This window comes from Podarcis vaucheri (assembly GCF_965113315.1).
Source record: "Podarcis vaucheri genome assembly, chromosome: 4".
Lineage (NCBI taxonomy): Eukaryota > Metazoa > Chordata > Lepidosauria > Squamata > Lacertidae > Podarcis > Podarcis vaucheri.
This window is the reverse complement of record NC_138762.1, coordinates 87,587,140-87,606,705: the sequence shown is the minus strand read 5'-3', so window position 1 is coordinate 87,606,705 and position 19,566 is coordinate 87,587,140. Positions and strand designations below refer to the sequence as shown.

At 42.2% G+C, this 19,566-nt stretch overlaps 1 protein-coding gene and 1 long non-coding RNA gene across 8 annotated transcripts in view; one reads left to right on the top strand and one right to left on the bottom strand.

Moving 5' to 3' along the window:
• FARP1 (FERM, ARH/RhoGEF and pleckstrin domain protein 1) overlaps window positions 1-19,566 on the top strand; it is a 184,874-nt gene that overhangs the window by 107,442 nt on the left and 57,866 nt on the right. For all 7 annotated transcript variants that reach the window (XM_082218578.1, XM_082218581.1, XM_082218580.1 and 4 more), the window contains exons 3-10: window positions 483-587; window positions 4,029-4,071; window positions 6,680-6,758; window positions 10,714-10,811; window positions 12,139-12,253; window positions 12,991-13,138; window positions 13,644-13,739; window positions 15,756-15,919. In XM_082218578.1, the coding sequence (XP_082074704.1) occupies window positions 483-587; window positions 4,029-4,071; window positions 6,680-6,758; window positions 10,714-10,811; window positions 12,139-12,253; window positions 12,991-13,138; window positions 13,644-13,739; window positions 15,756-15,919 (848 nt within the window). The remainder of the gene's footprint in view (window positions 1-482; window positions 588-4,028; window positions 4,072-6,679; window positions 6,759-10,713; window positions 10,812-12,138; window positions 12,254-12,990; window positions 13,139-13,643; window positions 13,740-15,755; window positions 15,920-19,566) is intronic.
• LOC309530199 lies at window positions 786-5,328 on the bottom strand. Its single transcript, XR_014218663.1, has 3 exons — window positions 4,509-5,328; window positions 3,808-4,050; window positions 786-1,561 (listed from the first exon to the last, which is right to left on the bottom strand). It is a non-coding gene; the product is annotated as an uncharacterized lncRNA (long non-coding RNA).

Here is a 19,566-nt window from a genome sequence, read left to right as displayed (position 1 = left end):
GTGTGTATCTTATTCAGCTCGACTGGTGTGGCTTCTGAAACTATTAAGATACGGATTTGTAAAGAAAAATGGCGATGCAGTTTTGTGGAAATGGTTACAAGCTGAACTTTGAGAACGGCCATACAAATCTTTTAACAGTAATCATCTACCTTACTTAATCAGAAGAAGTGCAGAAATGAATATTGAGCACAGAGTGGCTTGTTACAAAGAAGTTGTGCACAGAATGAGCATTCTGGGCCAGTTCTTGCCCATCTCAGTTCCAACAATCCTTTCAACAATACAAATGAGAAAAAGATCCACAACTGAGTCGGTACTCCCAACACTTTGGCATCCAAATAAAAATAGCTACTGCTTTTCCTTCAATTGAACACCTAGCTATATTTTAATTGCGTTTTGTGCTCACCAAGGAAACTGGATTTATAACTTATTTTTCTTTTCATGTGGATGTACAGCATGTAACCTTTTGTTGTTTTTAATTACAGCAAAGAGCACCAGGGAAGGTTTTGCTGGATGCAGTCTGCACTCACCTGAACCTTGTTGAAGGTGACTATTTTGGCCTTGAGTATCTGGATCATAAAAAGATCATGGTATGTGAAGAAGCATTTTATATGCATATTTTGTCAGCGTAAAAATAAACATGGGAGTGGGCTTGCAAGCAGTTGCATTTAAAATGCTTCCCAGTTTTCTTATTCTGGTACTGGAAGAAGAAAAACAAAATTGGGCATATGCAGCTAGGTGTAGTTTTTAAATTTTATTTATTTAAAGTATTTCTAAACTGTCTTCCGAAGGCAGTAGGGTAGTGTACAATAGACATAAAATTATTCAGAGTACCTAAACAATCAAATAACAGCCATCAGAGTAAATTGCATACTGAGATGCAACAGAACAATATAGAAAGTAAAAGCAGACAGACTGCACAACCTTTTTAATGGTTAGAAAAATAACCTGGTGCTTAAACATATTGTGAAATTGGCACTAACTTTACCTCTTTAGGGAGGGTATTCCAGAGTTGGGGTACCACTGCAGAAAAGCCCCTCTCTTTAGTTCAAACTTCCACATGTTTCAGAACTACATGTGAACATGTAATTTGTGTACAGACTTGTTATTAGCATAATAGAATCATAAGCTCTATCAGAAGGGTTTTTTTTTTTTAAAAAAAGGTTGGTTAAAACAAGAAAGCTGCTGTCCTTATACATAGATAATAAATGTCGAATAGTCTCCATATAATTTGCAATATCTTTGTCCAAACTGCGTTCCAGTAAATAGCATTTGTTTTGTCCATTCATTGGTTTATCTCTGCTAGAAAAATTGGACCACCTATCGTAGCTTGGCAATGGCTTCCTATACTACCCTTTTGACTGGGATAAACTCACATATTGCTGGCAAGGAGATTCTGACCTGAGTTGCTTCTTACCCATTTCCAGTTGTAATCTCTGTGCGAAAAATAACAAGGCACAGTTACCTCCTCCTGTGCAGGATGCCCAGTCATTTGTAGCTTAGTTACTCATTTTCTTTAGGAAATTGGCAGTGCACAACATTCTTCACTGTGCCAAATGTGAAGCTAAAAAAACAAGATGTAGAGTTAATGGAATGCCGTCAAACATTAAGATGTTGCTAACGAATAAATGACCAGCGCTTTAAAGGTTTTTATTGGCTAGCAAAAATATGGTTTTTAAAAAAGCTTGCTTTTCAAATTGCATCTCAAAGGAATTATTTATACAATTTCATGTGCTTAAGAAAAGAACCTTGAAATGAAAAATGCCTTTGTTAAATTGCTATTTTAGCTCTTTAATAATATAAAAATGGGGGGGGGACTGAATAATTTAAATATTTCTCAGGTTTTTTGGGTTTTCTTCAAATGTGGCTCCTGGGGCTATGCTTCTATAACAAGGACACTGGAAATGAGTTTTGCCTTCGCATAATTTAAAGCTGCTCAAGGTCACACCTAACAAATACAGTGGTACCTCGCAAGACGAATGCCTCGCAAGACGAAAAACGCGCAAGACGAAAGAGTTTTCCGTTTTTGGAGTCGTTCCGCAAGACGAATTTCCCTATGGGCTTGCTTTGCAAGACGAAACGTCTTGCGAGTTCTTGCGAGTTTGTTTCCTTTTTCTTAAAGCCGCTAAGCCATTAATAGCCGCTAATCCGCTCATAGCTGCTAAGCCGCTAATAGCCGTGCTTCGCAAGACGGAAAAACCGCAAGGCGAAGAGACTCGCGAAACGGATTAATTTCGTCTTGCGAGGCACCACTGTATGCGTACAGGTAACTCGCAGCTTATGCGCATTTAAGTTCGGTGCATTCAGCTTTACTACATACTTTGCAAAGTTTGAAAAAAATAAAATGGAAAGGGGGCGGAACCCCATGTATTTTTACTGTATGTGATTTTTAGCTTTACGTACTATCCCCAAAGAGCCACCTGTATTCCTTTCTAAAGCCTATTTTTTAAATAGTTCATTTCCAGGAGAAAGGTGAATTTTCTTTTTGTAAGAAACATATGTTATAGATTTATTTATTTTTAAATAAATGCATGCTCATTTAATGCTGCAGCCCTATACCTATTTATCTGGGAGTAAGCTACAGTGACTTACTTCTGAGTAGACATGTATTGGTTTGTGATATAAATGTTGCATCTAAACCCAACCAAGCTTGTACAGTGGTACCTCGGGTTAAGTACTTAATTCATTCCAGAGGTCCGTACTTAACCTGAAACTGTTCTTAACCTGAAGCACCACTTTAGCTAATGGGGCCTCCTGCTGCTGCCGTGCCGCCGGAGCATGATTTCTGTTCTCATCCTGAAGCAAAGTTCTTAACCTGAAGCACTATTTCTGGGTTAGCGGAGTCTGTAATCTGAAGTGTATATAACCCGAGGTACCACTGTATATTCTATTAATATTAATATGACATGTTACTGATATCACAGTCCTGTGCATGTCTGCTCAGAAGATTGTCCCATTAAATTCAGTGGGGTTTACTCCCTGGTAACTGTGCGTAGTATTGAAGTCTGAACCTGTTATCTCTGTCTTGTAAAGATGGTCAGCTTCACCTGTATCTTAACTTTCCAGGTGTGTTCAGCTTTCTCCCCCACTTTCATTCATGCACCAGGAATTTGTGGAAGCATCATCAAATGTTGCTCAGACCAAATAGGCTTTATATTATGGAAGCTGCATGTTTACTACTCTCCCTATGGAATTTTGGGATGCTACTTTGATAGCAGAGGAATTCATGTAAGAGCCCTGCTCTATCAAGCCAAAGGTCCCGTGCTGTTTTCCTCAGTGACGAACCAGATGCAGTAGCCCTCTCTGATAGTCAGCCCCCAGGACTGGTGTTCAAAGGCATACTTCCACTTAGTCATATAGCTATCATGACTAATAGTCCTATTTCCCCACGAGTATTTTAATGGCGCAGCTCTCTACTTGCCTCCTGCAACAGGGAAGGTTAGAACCAGCTTGTGTAAGTGATGCATCTAATTGACTGGCCAACCAGCAAGCCAACCAGCCCAGGGACTGATCAGAGTGGCAGAAGCCACAAGGGAGGGATAAGATCATTTAGCTTTTCTCTTTGGTCACTACTCTGGGTGTAACACTGCCATGATCTCCACCCTTTGTGTGTGCTTTCTATATTCCCAAATTCCCTAAGAGGCATGGAATAGAGCTACAGGAGAGTAGCAGCTGTACCGCCCTCACAGCATTAAGCAATTTAACAGCCTTGTCCCATTTTTCAATGGGAGGTTTTTGTGACTGTTCATTCCGCTACTAGTTGAGGTTTTGCCATGGTCTTTAAATTTTTGAATGCTTCTTGTTACATACACTTCAAGGCCCTTTGGTTGAGGTTTAATGGCGGTTTAGGCTTTTAGTTTCCCTTGGCAGAGAAAGAGGAATCTGAAAGCAGGAAAATGTGTGCTGGGTGACTGGCTGGCTGTTAAAATGTGGTGAAGACTGCTGCATGCTGTATCAAATAATTTAGTTGTCTACACCGCGTTGCTATATTTGTAGAGATGATCGTGTGCGTTTCTCCCTCCTTCCCCTAGGTATGGTTGGATCTTTTGAAACCTATCGTGAAACAGATCAGAAGTACGTAAGAATGGGTACCATTTATATTATATTTGCAGAAACAAAGAAAGTCAGTAGACTTGATGGCAGGATTTAAATAAACATTCACATTATTAGTATTAGAAAATGTTTAGAAAATAGTGAAATATTACAGTGTATCTACTTTTATTTTTAGGTTTTTAGGGTTGATGTTATGTTATTAATAACTTTTTCTGTTAGGAGATAGCAAAGTGGGTGAAAAGAGAAACAAACCAGAAGCGGAAGTTGGGGGAAGCCCTGGAGGGGAGGGAGGGAGGGATATATAATATATGTTAAGAAATTGAAATGTACGTAATGAATGAAAAAGAAAAATGAATAAAATTTTTAAAAAGAAGAAAAGACAAGCGTGAATCCATAAACACCTCAGCTCTTTCCAATATTTAGTGGAGAGCAAGAGCATGACATCTCTTTTTACTCACCTTCTTCCATGGATGCTCAGGTGGTAGTATTCTGATAGGTCCTATGTATGTAAAATTCAACATGTGTAGGCCCTGATTGCATGGTCAGTGCCAAGATTTTATCCGGGCTGCTGAGCATGCAAAGTGGGTATACAGTAATTGGACTTTATATATGTAGGTCCTGTTCAGATATTGCACCCCTATGTGGAAGTCCAAGAATGTTGGAGGCAGGACAAGCTAAGCAAGGTGCACTCTCACCTCTCACAACACATACAGGATAGATCCAGTCCATGGTGTGTTTGTGTGTGTGTGTATACACACAGATCACACTAACACACACTGTCCTCAGCAGTATCCTGAGAAGTCTCTCTCAGCAGCCATTCTCCTATCACACACAGAGAAGAAAACAGTCAAACGACAGCTACAGGAATAACAGTCACAACAGAATAGAATGCCTCTCTCATGTGACTCACTGTCAACCAGTTGCATGAGAGCTACTGTCAAAGGAAAAACACCAAGCTAAAAATACATGGCAATTCAACATAAGTAAACATTCCCATTTCAGGAAATCAAACCATTTTCCTTAACAGTACAGACCATAGTTTACTTGAACTGGATCAGGGGACTACTAGTTCCTTTCGAATGCCGTGTATTGTTTTGACTTTGTGATGGTGAAGTGTTTTATATGCTACCTTTCTAGCAGAACTTTACGAAATTGTTCAGCAGACTGCTTATCCAAATTAGGTTCTGACAATAGCCACTGGCAGCTTTATTTGCCAGTTGCACAACAGGCTAGATGCATGGACGTGAATGCTGACTTACACCTTGAATTAATTTACGTTGCATTGGTTTCTCCTGGTTCAAAGCCTGTCAGTGTGGCTTTGAAAAAGAATATGCTATAATGATTGAAACCATTTGCTTACTCCCGTGCGTCTGTGCTTGCTCACTTCTCTCTTTCTTCAGAACATTGCAGCAAGTCACAAGGGGTCGTTTCAGAAAGAAGGTTAGAAGCTAGGCAAGTTTTGCAATTTATGTCTGCAGTCCTTAAGAACTTAGCTTTGCGGATGAGGTGGCTGAATACACTTCAGTTGTCGGGTGTTGCATTTTGTTAATGTTCCCACACATACACCCAGCATTCCCCACATTTATTCCTTTAAGGAAGAGTATTTTTAAAAAATCACGTCTTCATTGAGGCCTTTCTTTTTCCCCAGTATAACAATATAATTGCATACAAATAAACAGCATCAGCAATACAACATAAAGTACAAAAACATGAATAAGATAGTATGGTGGGATAAACCTGGCCTTGCAATTTTCAAAACACAAACCAGTATTGTGTTCTTAACATACATAAAGCATAACAGTCGCACAACAGTGCAGTAATCATGAGTTGTATGTTACTGGTAGCAAGAATATGATCTTCCAGGCTGCTCAAGAAGCCTATGCACAATCACCACATTTTGCAACTGCCTGCATATTTCAAATAAATTGGTTTCATGAAGCACGTAGTTTCTATAGCTTTCTGCAGTGTCAGCTACAGAGATGACATCGTCCCATTTGGAATCCAGGTTTGAACAACCCCACACATAGTTCTAAAGAAATTATTTTGGGATACTCACACCATCATGGGTCGGTCAGCTTCTGCATTTAATCAGGCAATGGCAACCATAATTGAAGAAGTGTGGGGAAGGGGGACACTATTAGCCATTGTTTTATTATGTGGTTGGAAGCGGACACAGAGATCATCTGAGCACAAATGTCCACACTGCCTTTAGTTTTATTAAAAATAAAAGGGCTTTCAGGCTTGGAGTTCTGGTCTGAGATTGCTGCATTGTCATGCTGTGAAGAAAGGAGAATCGTTGTTCTGGCTGGGACTAATGAGAGTGTAATCAAAAGCGTTCTGGAAGGGCACCAGGTTTAGGAACAAGATGGGCCAACAGAATGGCAGTATAAGGCAACTTTCTATGTTCTTAACACACCATTCTGATCCGCAAGGATCAGAAAAACGTTGAAAGCTGTCTTTGTGCTATTATTTTGGCAAAATGAGTCTTGGCTCAAAGTGAATGGGTGTCCAATGGGTGGTTGATGGGTACTAGTCACACCTGAGTTCAAACAAAGGTGTGAGCAGAAGGAAACTACTTAATTCAGAATTTTAGGTTTCTTCTTACCCACCCCCCTTTTCTTCCCCCTAGGGCCTAAGCACGTGATTCTAAAATTCGTGGTGAAATTCTTCCCACCTGATCATGCTCAACTGCAAGAGGAGTTAACAAGGTCAGTACTGCCATCCATTTTCATTTGTGCCTCATTAAAGGAGGGGATTGACAGCTGCTTGAAGCATGCATGTAGATATACTGCTGAATGAAGAAAAGAAAAAATAAACCAGATTATGACAGGGGGCTAGGAGTTCATTTTGAATTGGATTCTAGTGCCTGGTCTGACATTAATCTGGATGGGGCCATTGGCTGGTATAGCAAGGAAAGGGCCTAGAGACCTCAACAGATTGGCCCTCTTCTTTCCTGGTTTGGCAGCAAGATGCCATTTGTGGCTTCAGCTTTCAGTGACATTTTAGAAGCCTCTGTAAATGTGTGGGCTGTCCATTGTAACTGCAGTTTCCATGACACCCACATGCTGTAGACATATAATTCATGTGCAAGGCTGTTCTTATAGGGTTTTTATGAAAACCTACGAGATGGCAGTGAAGGCCGCTAAGAAGTCCTACTTCTCGGCCTCCATTGCCTCCGCTAGCTCTCGCCCGGCGCAATTATTTAGTATAATTAGGTCTTTAACGTCCCTCGAAGGACAGCCAAATTTAAATAACAATTCGGCACACAGCTGCGAGGCATTTGCGAGCTCTTTTGCGGAGAAGGTCTTGTTGCTCCGCCATGACCTCCCTGCCAATTTGGATACAATGAAGGAACTGGAGGCCCCTCGACTGTCCTCGGGTCCAGTATTGGACCACTTTGACCGGATATCCCCAGCTGATGTGGACAGACTCCTCCAAGCTGGAAAGCCCACCACTTGTCCTCTTGACCCGTGCCCGTCCTGGCTGATTAGAGCGTGTCCAGACGAGGTGCGGGCCCCCCTGGGTGATATCATCAATTTGTCCCTTGGCACTGGGATATTCCCAGGGGAACTGAAGGAGGCAGTGGTGCGTCCGCTCTTAAAGAAAACATCATTAGATCCTTTAGATCTATCCAATTACCGCCCGGTTTCGAATCTTCCATTCCTGGGTAAGGTGATTGAGAGAGCGGTTGCTGAACAGCTTGGTAGGTTTCTGGATGAAACATCTGCTCTTGACCCATTCCAGTCCGGCTTCCGCGCTGGTCATGGGACCGAGACGGCTCTGGTCGCCCTAACAGATGATCTCCGCAGGCAGCTGGATCGAGGCGGGTCGGGGCTGCTGATTCTTCTAGACCTGTCAGCAGCCTTTGACATGGTCGATCACGAACTCCTGGACCACCGCCTTGCCGACGTGGGGATCCAGGGCACAGTCCTTCAATGGCTGCGCTCGTTTCTCTCCGGTCGGGGACAGAGGGTGGCGCTTGGGGGGGAATTGTCATCGCGCCACTCCTTGGTGTGTGGAGTGCCTCAGGGTGCGATTCTCTCCCCGATGCTTTTTAACATCTTTATGCGCCCCCTCGCCCAGCTTGTCCGGAGTTTTGGGCTGGGTTGCCATCAGTATGCCGATGACACCCAACTCTATCTGTTGATGGATGGCCATCCTGACTCGGCCCCAGATACACTGACCAGATGTCTGGAAGCTGTGGCTGGATGGTTACGTGGGAGCCGGTTGAAGTTAAATCCTTCGAAGACAGAGGTCCTCTGGCTGGGACGGAGCGATATGGGATTGAGGGGGCAACTCCCATCTCTTGCGGGGGTGCAATTAGTGCCAGCATCATCCGTGAAGAGCTTGGGTGTAATCTTCGATACCTCCCTCTCTATGGAGGCGCAGATTACAGCTATAACAAAGGCGGCATTTTTTCATCTCCGCCAGGCTAAGCAGTTGGCTCCTTATCTCTCTCGCCCTGACCTAGCCACTGTGATCCATGCGACGGTCACCTCCAGACTGGATTATTGTAACTCGCTCTACGTGGGGCTGCCCTTGAGACTGACCCAGAAACTCCAGCGGGTGCAGAATGCCGCAGCGAGACTCCTTACGGGGTCTTCGCTGCGAGATCATATCCATCCGGTGCTGTACCAGCTGCACTGGCTCCCGGTGGAGTACAGGATCAGGTTTAAGGTGCTGGTTTTAACCTTTAAAGCCCTATACGGCCTAGGACCCTCGTACCTACGGGACCGCCTCTCCTGGTATGTCCCACAGAGAAATTTACGGTCTGCAAATAAAAACACCCTAAAGATCCCAGGCCTCAGAGAGGTTAGGCTGGCCTCAACTAGAGCCAGGGCCTTCTCGGCCGCGGCTCCAATCTGGTGGAACGCTCTGTCACAAGAGACTAGAGCCCTGCAGGACCTGGCATCCTTCCGCAGGGCCTGCAAGACAGAGCTGTTCCACCAGGCCTTTTGTCAGGGCGCAGCCTGACCCCCTCCTCTGGCAATCTGCACAAAAATTTGCTTGATGGTTGCCATTAATTTGATTTTAATTTGATTTAATTAATGTTATAATGAATGTTTTAGAATGTTGAACTATTTTTATTGTTGTTAGCCGCCCTGAGCCCGGCTTCGGCTGGGGAGGGCGGGATATAAATAAAATTTATTATTATTATTATTATTATTGTTCAAGGGCTATAGGGCACCTGTGGTCTTCACACTATATTTTGGTGCCTATTTGTCCTCTCCAGTTCTGAGAAACCATGGAATCAGTATCTGGCCCAAGTTGTAGGTATAAACATCTCCCTCCTCCTACAAGTTTAGTTGCGTTACCAGTTCTGTAACGAGTTTTCTATTGCAAAATTGGGGGGGGGGTTGTGTACAGGATTATAACTCTGTAATCTTCAGGGTGTGCACCTCTAGTGAATATGTAAATGACATACTTTAGCGGGAGGGTTTTACTGTTTCAAATTCTCCTAGCATTATAGCGAGCTGCTACTACTGCGAGATGCTGAGTTTCAGTACTATAGACCTTTGAACCATCATTGCATATTAGTAATTTTAATTGCTCTTACTTATCTGCACCTCTTTGAAGTTTTAGCATCACTTTTTCTGTTTCATCTGATTCCCCCCCCCCCTCCATGATTTCCCGCTTCTTAAACTAACATGTACTAAGAAGGGTTGGTGGTGGTAGGATTATGGGTGGAGAATAGTGTTTATATTCCTGAAAGACAATAAAGGCAGGTAACAGTAGTCCTGGAAGCTTATCTTCAGTAGCAGGCAAGGCCCTGGAGCAAATATTAAAAGGAAGAACAGTGAATGGAAAATACTCGTTATTCATTTATTCATTTGCTTTTTTAATATGCTGGTTTTCAGGTGTAGGCAACCCCTGGAAGCAGTGGCGTAGCATGGGGGGTGCAGGGGGGGCCAGCCGCACCGGGCGCAACATCTGGGGGTTAGGGTTAGGGGGCGCAAATCCACGGGTTAGGGGGCGCAAATTACTTGCCTTGTCCCGGGTGCTGACAACCCACGCTACGCCACTGCCTGGAAGTTATGGAAGAAACTAGCAGATGGAACATAGGGCAGCACAGGTTCTTAAAAAAATCAAAATCAAAGACCAGACTAATCTGATACCCTCTTCTGAGAAGATAACTCTCACTTGCTCTCTGAATAAGAAAAATGTGGTGGATCTTAAAATGGAAATTTCAGAGAGAGTGGCCACGTTCTTATGCAATGCTAAACTTTTTTTTTTTAAGATTAGTTTAACAAGGCAGCCAAACTGCAATCTCACAGTGTCTTAATCACTAGGTAGAGTTTTTGTTCCTTTTTTTTAAAAAAGCCCTATATCCAGCATAAATAGGATATAATGTTTTCTGATGCAATTGTTAGCCTGCATAGCTTATGAGTTTGTTTTTAAGGGGGGCGGGTATTGTTTTACTAGTTGCAAGTTCAGGAAATCCAGAGAGTGCTTATATTTCAGACACCCATAATTCCAAAGGTGAGAATTAATTCCATGAAGACCGTACAACCACTACATTATTTTGCAGTTATCTCTTGTTTGCGAAGTGGAAGGGATCGTTACTAAATCTCCCCTTGTTAACATTTCGATTTCACAGATGTCCTTGCCACTCCATGGAAGCCTTGTTCATTCCTCCACTGCTTTTTCTTTTTGTGTTTTCAGGTACTTATTTGCACTGCAGGTAAAGCAGGATTTAGCACAAGGAAGACTAACCTGCAACGACACCAGTGCTGCTCTCTTGATCTCACACATTGTACAGTGTAAGTAAAACTTGCTCATCTCCAAACCCTTCCTGCATTTTGAAGAATAAGGTGTTTGTTTCCCAGGTAGAATACTGACTTATGAATACATTTTGAATAGATTAAGGTCAGTTGCCGTATCATAAATGTATGTTCACAAAGATGCATTGAGCTAGTATCTGAGTGGCATCTATTTTCTTCAGCTTGTTTCAAAACACTGTGGCGAAAATGGAAGCAGGAAGGAATTGCTATTTACTTGTTTCTTTCAATATTCTTTGCCGCTGGAATGTGTATAATCGAAATGGGATTAATAAATAACACACACACACACACACACACACACCTGGTGGGATTTAGAGTATTCACTTTCAGTTAGCGCAGGTAGAATTTGCCCTTCACAATTTGTCTGCCAGATTAGCAGCTAATTCATGGTGGTATCTGTTGTGAGGCATTTTCTATTGTGTTTGCCTTCATATGGTTTTGATGGGCCTGCGTGTGATTTTCTGTGCTCTCCTATGTGTGACTAGAACCTTATACACGTCTTTCCTCATTAGTGTAAATGTGACATGTGCCAGCAAAAATGCCTGAAAGAGAACTACAGTGAGAGCCACATGCCACTATTTTTCTTCGTCAAAGTTTCTGCATTTCTCAGTGCATTTTCTCTCCAGAGTATCTCTAACTAGTTATCTACTGTGCCAAATCTTCCCTGTCCTGTCTCATATGTGTCATCCGAGTAAGATGGAACTGGTAGAGATAGAAATGCAGACCAGCAGACAGGGTGAGGCTGTTGTCACAAGGCACCCAATTATCAATTCTTTCATTTATTATCATAGTTTAACCACTGTTTGGGGTGTCACGCTCTGGATTTTCTACTCTGGGCATCACATTGCCATCTACTATTCCCACAGAAGTCCTGTAACAGAAGAAAAACAGGCCTTTTGAGAAAAGCAGCTGTAAAGAACAGCATGCTTTGTGATACGTTGGAAAATGCTGCCTGTTTTCAAGAGGAGCTTGTGTAATTTGCTGAACCCTCAGAAATCTCACTGCTGTGGTTTGATCCCAATGGATCCTTGCTAATTGACAGCAGACCCTACAGCTCAGTATTCCTTCCTCCCTGTTTTCAGTCCTTTGCATGAAATGTTCAGGACCACAAGTACAGTGCTCTGTTATTCACCGCTCACTGCATCTTTCAGGATTTTCTGTTCGTTCCACCTCGAAAATAAGCATCCATACAACTTAAGAGTGCATCCTATTGAACTCAGTAGAGCTTACTGATAAATAAACATGCATTGGGATAGACTGCCTCATACATTTCACCTATTTGAGTGCACTTTCTTCCCCCCTCTAGCTGAGATTGGGGATTTTGACGAAACCATTGATCGTGAACACTTAGCAAAGAACAAGTATATACCTCAGCAAGAAGCATTAGAAGACAAAATCATGGAATTTCATCGTAATCACATGTAAGTATTACTATTTAATGCTTAAGTAATGGCATTCTTAGTGCTGTTGTCTTATTAAGCAGGACTTTTGTCCTTAGGATTTATAATCTAAGAAAACCGGCAGAAAGGTTTGAGGAGAAGACAGGGCTTCATACCAGAGTAGAGAAAGAGGGCAGAGGTGATAACAAACAGCAGAAAGAATGGAAGTTTTGCCTTCCAAAAAGGCATTGCAGAAGTGGTTTTGGGGATGGATGAAAAATTAAAGGGAGAAAGACAATGTTTTACCTGTGTAGTAGAAAGCACAAAAACTGGACTCTGGAGTAGGACACAAAAGAAAGAAGGCGAGTCTCTGTTTTTCCTCAGCTTACTCGTTTCTTCTTTTGTTTTATTTTCTACATTTATTTATCCAGTTTGTGAATAGAGCCTCCTAAAACCTTTTGTGCTGTTCTTCATTTTCATGTCTTCATTTTGCTTCACTGGTACACCTGAAACTACTCTTTGAGTGTTTAAAATATTAGTGGTCACAGTCTAGTGTGCCAGTTGTTGCTCCAGCAGATAGTCACAAAGCATGCAAGGACATGCAATAGATATGAAACTTATTTGTACTAGGTCTTTCAAGCCGTCAAATTGGTGCTAGGGTCTGTTTCACAGTGACTTTGTATGCAAGTCTGAGCAGGAAACAACATCTGCTGTGAAAAGCTCTAACGGTTCTTTTAAACCTTCTTTGTCCTGTGTAAAATCAATTATCATTCCTTCAGTGGACAGACACCAGCAGAATCAGATTTCCAGCTGCTTGAGATTGCCCGTCGTTTGGAAATGTACGGAATCCGATTGCATCCAGCCAAGGACAGGGAAGGAACTAAGATAAACCTGGCCGTTGCCCATACAGGCATTCTGGTGTTTCAGGTGAGAAGCTCTAATCATAGTTCAGTCTAGACTGCAAATGAGTAGGAGTCTGCTCATAGCTGCTATCTTGTGAGATCCAGTCTGCTAGTACCCTATAGTAACTGTTTGCCAGTGTAGAGATGGCCTCTTCGATGAGGAAGCCCTAGGGCAGTTACCCCATTGCAGATAGTTCTCTTGCAGATAGTTATTGGATGTTAAAGCCTTAAGGTAGCTAAGGCTTTAAGGTACCTAACTCTATGGTAGTTAGACTGGCACTGATAATTGCCTAGTTGAGCAGAAAGTGGAAATAGGTCATTATATTCAGTTTCCTTCACTGTGCCACTGAAAGTGGAATTACCTTATTTGTTTTAGGCAGCTAAGCAGGCAGACTAAATTAAAATAGTTTGAGTGTAGTGAACTGCACCTTTTGTTAGTTTTGAAAATTAATTTTGCAGATGAATGAATGCCTGTTTTGGGGGAAGAAACGTATTCATACCTTTTCTTTTCCGTTCTTCTTCATATTCAGGGTCACACCAAAATCAATGCCTTCAACTGGGCTAAAGTTCGAAAACTGAGCTTTAAGAGGAAGCGTTTTCTTATTAAGTTGAGGCCAGATGCAAACGTAAGTCTCTAGAGCCAGTGTGGTGTAGTGGTTAAGAGCGGTAGTCACGTAATCTGGGAAACCGGGTTCGTGTCTCCACTCCTCCACATGCAGCTGCTGGGTGACCTTGGGCCAGTCACACTTCTGTGAAGTCTCTCAGCCCCACTCACCTCACAGAGTGTTTGTTGTGGGGGAGGAAGGGAAAGGAGAATGTTAGCCGCTTTGAGACTCCTTAAAGGGAGTGAAAGGCGGGATATCAAATCCAAACTCTTCTTCTTCTGGAATGCGCAAGGCAATTTGAAGTGGCAGGTGCCTGACGAAAACATAAAATGTATTATTTCCATTCAGCTTATTCATACTGGATTCTTTAAACCACCTTTATCTCTGCATAAAGTTGTGAGCTTATACCTTGCCCAATTCAGTGGGCTCTGAACTGTGACATAGGAAATGAACATTTGTTTTTCCCGCCCTGACAGCTGCTGACTTCATTTGGGACACCCCTTTTCTGTGCTAGTCCAATCATAGCTGCTGAGCTTGCCTCCATCTCAAACTGATCTTGGGTGTTCCTCTTCCCTCAAATTGCCCCATTAAACCAGTTGCCAGTAGTACCTCTTACAAAATGTACCCTGGTTTGGAAATAGGCCGCCAATGCTAAATTCAGAAGAGGATTGATGGGAGAGGTCGTAAAATATGAAAGGAATGGGTCAGTGAAGATGGTAAAATGGATTGGGGGAAGGGTGAGCAGAGATAGGAAGTGAGATGAGAGAATATTGCCGCTCCAGCGTAGAAGGAGCATCATTAAGACAAAAGGACACATTAATAAATTATTATTGTTATTTCTATATTGTAGGGATTCTACTTGCTTTTCATGACATCCAGGTTTAAATCTCAGCTTGGCTATGAAAGTCAAGCCCTGGAAAGTCACTATATATCAGCCTCCGATTCTGCCTATCAGATTCCTGTGTATGTTATCCTTTCCCGTTTTGGAGATCTCCCTAGGGAATAACGTAACAATTGACTACCTCCAAATACTCTGTTCTGTTCACTAGGCTTAGTCCTAGTTCTCACTGAACTGGTAAACCTGCATTTTGGGCTGTGCCACTTCAGACTACAGGTGAGGACTTAAATAAGCCTTAATTGGAAATCTATCTGCATGGAAAAACTGGATGTCAGGAGGATTCTTGGCTAGAACCCTGAAAACTAGTTTTCTGTGTGGGAGGAATTGTTTAGTCATGGGAGTCCCCCACCCCCAAACCTGGGGTCCAAAATGGTACAGTCCTACCAGTTGAGTGGAATCTAGTGTCTTATCTCTTAGATTTGAATATCAGGAACTGACAGTTCAGCAGATTCTTGTTTCCAGTCAGCTGTGATTACTTAGGAAGCTCTCACCATTCTAAAATATTGCCTGTCACTTCTCCTGTAGCATTCACAAAATGAATGTTTTGAGGCTGGCATTAAATGGTTTGAGGCAGATGAAGTGGGTCAGCAAGAGAAATGATTACTTTAGGGAAACAGATAGTCATGCTGATATAGGTGGAGGGCTTCATAATATTCCATTATAATGACTTTTCAGGAAAGTTACGTTCTATTATCATACAATCATAGGGTTGGAAGAAACCTTGAGCGTCGTCTAGTTTAACCCTCCGCAATGCAGGAATAGGCAGCTGGCCCTTACAGGGATCAAACCTGCGTCCTTGGCATTATTTGCACCACGCTCTAACCAATTGAGCTAACCACCTGCCTTGTTTTACATTCTACATAACAAAATTATAGTTCAACCTCTCAGTAGGGTCCTTTTCTGTCTAGGTACTGTATGGTATAGAAAAGCATAGTAGATGCTGAGTAGATTCAAAAGCCATATCATTTGTAAAATAAATAATTCTAAAAATAAATGAATCAGCGTTAATTGCTTGCTTTAATTTTATTCAATATAGATGTCCTTTTTTACAAGTTGATAGTGGAGGGAAATTTCCACATTTGCACTTGGGCGATGTTCACCCTCCTTCCAGTGTTAAATCTCCCACCATTATCTTTCAGAGTTCCTTCCAGGACACCCTAGAATTCCTGATGGCCAGTCGGGATTTTTGCAAAGCCTTTTGGAAGATCTGTGTAGAGCACCATGCCTTCTTCAGATTATTTGAGGAGCCTAAACCAAAGCCTAAACCTGTTCTCTTTACCAGAGGTTCATCCTTTAGGTTCAGGTAAAATATACTTTTCTTTGCTACAGTAATCCATGAGAAAGGTGTTCTCACCCACCCTGAGGTACTGGCTCAGATGGGACTTCATGTTCTCCAGCACACCATAGTTTGTTGCAATGGAAACAAGCAATAAACTTGAGCACACCCTCTTCCCTCCTTCTCTGACATCCAACCCCAGAAACTCTAGTTTTAAGGCTCCATACAAAACTCCCTCCAATGTTGGTAGACAGGAAATAAACCAGGAAATATTTGCTGAAGCCATAAAGGAAAGAGGGAGTGCTTGAGTTTGTTGTGAGTTCCCATTGCCACAACCCATGGTTTGTTGGAGCAGGAGCATTATGTATTGACAGAATTACTGAAAGAGAGGTGAATGTACAGTGGTACCTCTGGTTACGAACTTAATTTGTTCCGGAGGTCTGTGCTTAACCTGAAACCATTCTTTACCTGAGGTACCACTTTAGCTAATGGGGCCTCCCGCTGTGCCACCGCCGCACAATTTCTCTTCTCATCCTGAGGTAAAGTTCTTAACCCGAGGTACTACTTCCAGGTTAGCAGAGTCTGTAACCCGAAATGTTTGTAACCCGAGGTGTTTGTAACCCAAGGTACCAATGTGTTTATTTTCCATGGTTCAGCTTGCACTTAAGATTTCTATACTGAACAGTTTCGGACTGAGGACTGTAGACTTCATTAAGGCATCATGTATTCTGTCTTCCTGAGTACTAATGCGTATGTGCATGAACACAGAGAGAGCCACATCAAAAATGGCAGCACCTATAGTTTAATGTTCAGTTTAACAGTGCACATCAGGCCCAGTTTTTGTCATTCTTGGCTTGATGAAAGGTTTATTGAATGCTAGGGGAGGGGAAATGTTGAGAAATATGCAGGTGGGGTTAAAAGTGACATTGAGATGCACCTGGTGATTTCTCTGCCTCTTCTTTGTGGAATCAAGTAGACATTGTTTTTGACAGTGAGGCATCATAGCCCTTCAGTTGTCTCTGAGTGTGGATTAAGGCTGAGAATACTTGCAAAGGGTTGCCCATACTGAGGAATGATTTCTTAAATTTAAAAAGCCCATTGTGGAGTATTAGGGTGGCATACATAATGTTCTTAGGTGGCTTCCCCTACAGCCAGCTTCAGCTAAGCAGGTAGCCCCGTACCCTGGAACCAGCATAGTAATTAACAAAATATCTGAGGCCTGTTAGGAAATCATGTTCATTTCATGGAGTCCCAGTCATAAGGAGGCACTGACCCAGGGGAACACCCAAGCTAGCACCTCAAATATATGATACCAGAGATACTTTTGGAGAGGAATTGGAACACAGTTTTGGCAGCGGAGGATAGGAAAATTCTGATGCTGAGCAAAGTGAAAGGCACAGGAGATAATGCTATGATGTGATTAAAAAGGTAGGCCACCACCTACACACATGGACATTATTGGCTGTAAAAGGCAACCAGGTGACTGCTGCTCACTTGACAAAATTAGAAAGTATAATACCTCCTAATAGCTGTCAGTATTGTAATTGCCCGGTTGTAGGAAAAGGAGAAATTCCACCGGAGCGAATTTGGCAATAAATTTTTGGTCCTCAATAAAGTGCCTGAAACATAACCCATCTGTTTTGAACCAGAGAAGGCAGAACGGTGAACATATGAAAATAATAGGAAAGTGATTTTGAGTTGGCAGAAAGATACAATCATTTTTTAAAAATAGCCGGGTTAAGAAACCCAATAAATAAATAAATGATAAAATTAATCAAACGTGACAAGAATGTAATGCTTTGTGAAGGGTTCTACGATGTCTGAGTGAAATCTTACTGTCTTGCAGTCTTCAACAGTGTGTGTCATAAAACAGCCTTCACAGGCCTGTTTTTGGATGTTTTTGACTACAGTTCCCATCAGCCCCAGCCAGCACGACCACTTGTCAAGGATGGTGGGAGTTGTAGTCTAAAACATCTACAGGGCACCCAGTTGGCAGAATATTGTTGAGCACATTATCAAAGATTATATGACAATATGATTTCATCAGTGTTTGATTGTTACTGTATAATATTGAATTGCTTTGCGGGGGAGCGGGGAGTATTTAGGGTGCTGCAATATTTTAGTGGTTTTACTCCAACAGATTAACATAAGCATCTCTGTGGAAGTTTATTTATCAACTACATTACATAAAAAGCCATTTCCTTCTCATATATATGTTTAGGCTTCCTTTTTAGGGTTGAGCTTCAATCGGGTGATGGAATTTGGGGATTAAAATTTATTATATTTATCAAGGAGAGTATACATGCCATATGTCATGGGTAGGCAAACTAAGGCCCGGGGGCTGGATCTGGCCCAATCGCCTCCTAAATCCGGGCTGCAGACTGTCCTGGAATCAGTGTGTTTTTACATGAGTAGAATGTGTCCTTTTATTTAAAATGCATCTCCGGGTTATTTGTGGGGCATAGGAATTCATTCATTTCCCCCCCCCTCTTCAAAATATAGTCCGGCCCCCCACAAGGTCTGAGGGACAGTGGACTGGCCCCCTGCTGAAAAAGCTTGCTGACCCCTGCCATATGTGGCTATTTCAAGATTCACTCTTTATACTCCAGTTGCTTTTTTAATTTCATTATGACCTAGATAAATTAAGTTAAATTGAGAAAAATGCACCAGAATTGGGATTTGCTCTGTTTCTTTTGCTGTCTCAGCTCTGTGGCTCATCACATATGTTGCCTTCCCATTTATCTCGACCGCTTGAGTTCTGTGTGATGTTTCCTCTGCATACCAAGCTTTTCATGCTTATTTTCAGGATAGCTGAGGGATGCAGTTTCCCAAGCATGTAATTTGCGGTGGCCATTTATGCTGATCTACACACTACGCGCTGAATGTCCTAGAAATTATTCAGACTCGTAGTAAAAGTCTGCCTGAAGCATCTTTAATAATTAGGGGCTATTTCATTTCATGCTAGATATCTCTCCTCACCCCCAACTTCCAAAGTCTTCAGATAAACATTTCTGAGAGTAAAAATATGTGTTGCTTTTCTTTGGTGTGTTGCACTCAGTAGGCCAATGCCACCACACCCAAAGATGTTCTAGGAGGCCTTGGAGAGTTAGATGCTGGCCAGGTGTCACCAGTGTGATGCCCTCCAGATGTTGTGAAGTACAACTTCCAGTCATCTCTGCCATGATAGCTGGAGCTGATAGGACTTGTGTTCCACAACATCTGGAGAGGACCACATTGGCTAACTCTGGGCTAAAAGGGCCAACCAATAGTCTGACTTTTGGGGGTTCATATTTGATCATATGTTTGTCTTTCCTCTTGTCTTAAGTAGCAGCTTTAGGCTAATTGTCTATATGTTTGAATTGTATTTAAGAAAGGGGTGGGAAACTTGTGGTCCTCCAAGGCCCATCAGCCCAACTGGAAGGGCCAGTAGTCAGGGATTATGGAAGTTGTAGTTCCAACAACATCTGGAGGGCCACACATTAATTAAGAGTCTTAATTAAAGCAAAACCATGGTATCCTCAAGTATTCTAAAGAGCTTAGTAAGAGATTGACAGTAGCAATGCCCCAGGTACTTTTTTATTTTAATGGAAATAGAAAATTGACATCTTTCTGTCCAAAGGCATGCACTATTTGTTAATCTTTTTTTAAAAAAAGAATCATACAGAGACCGAACC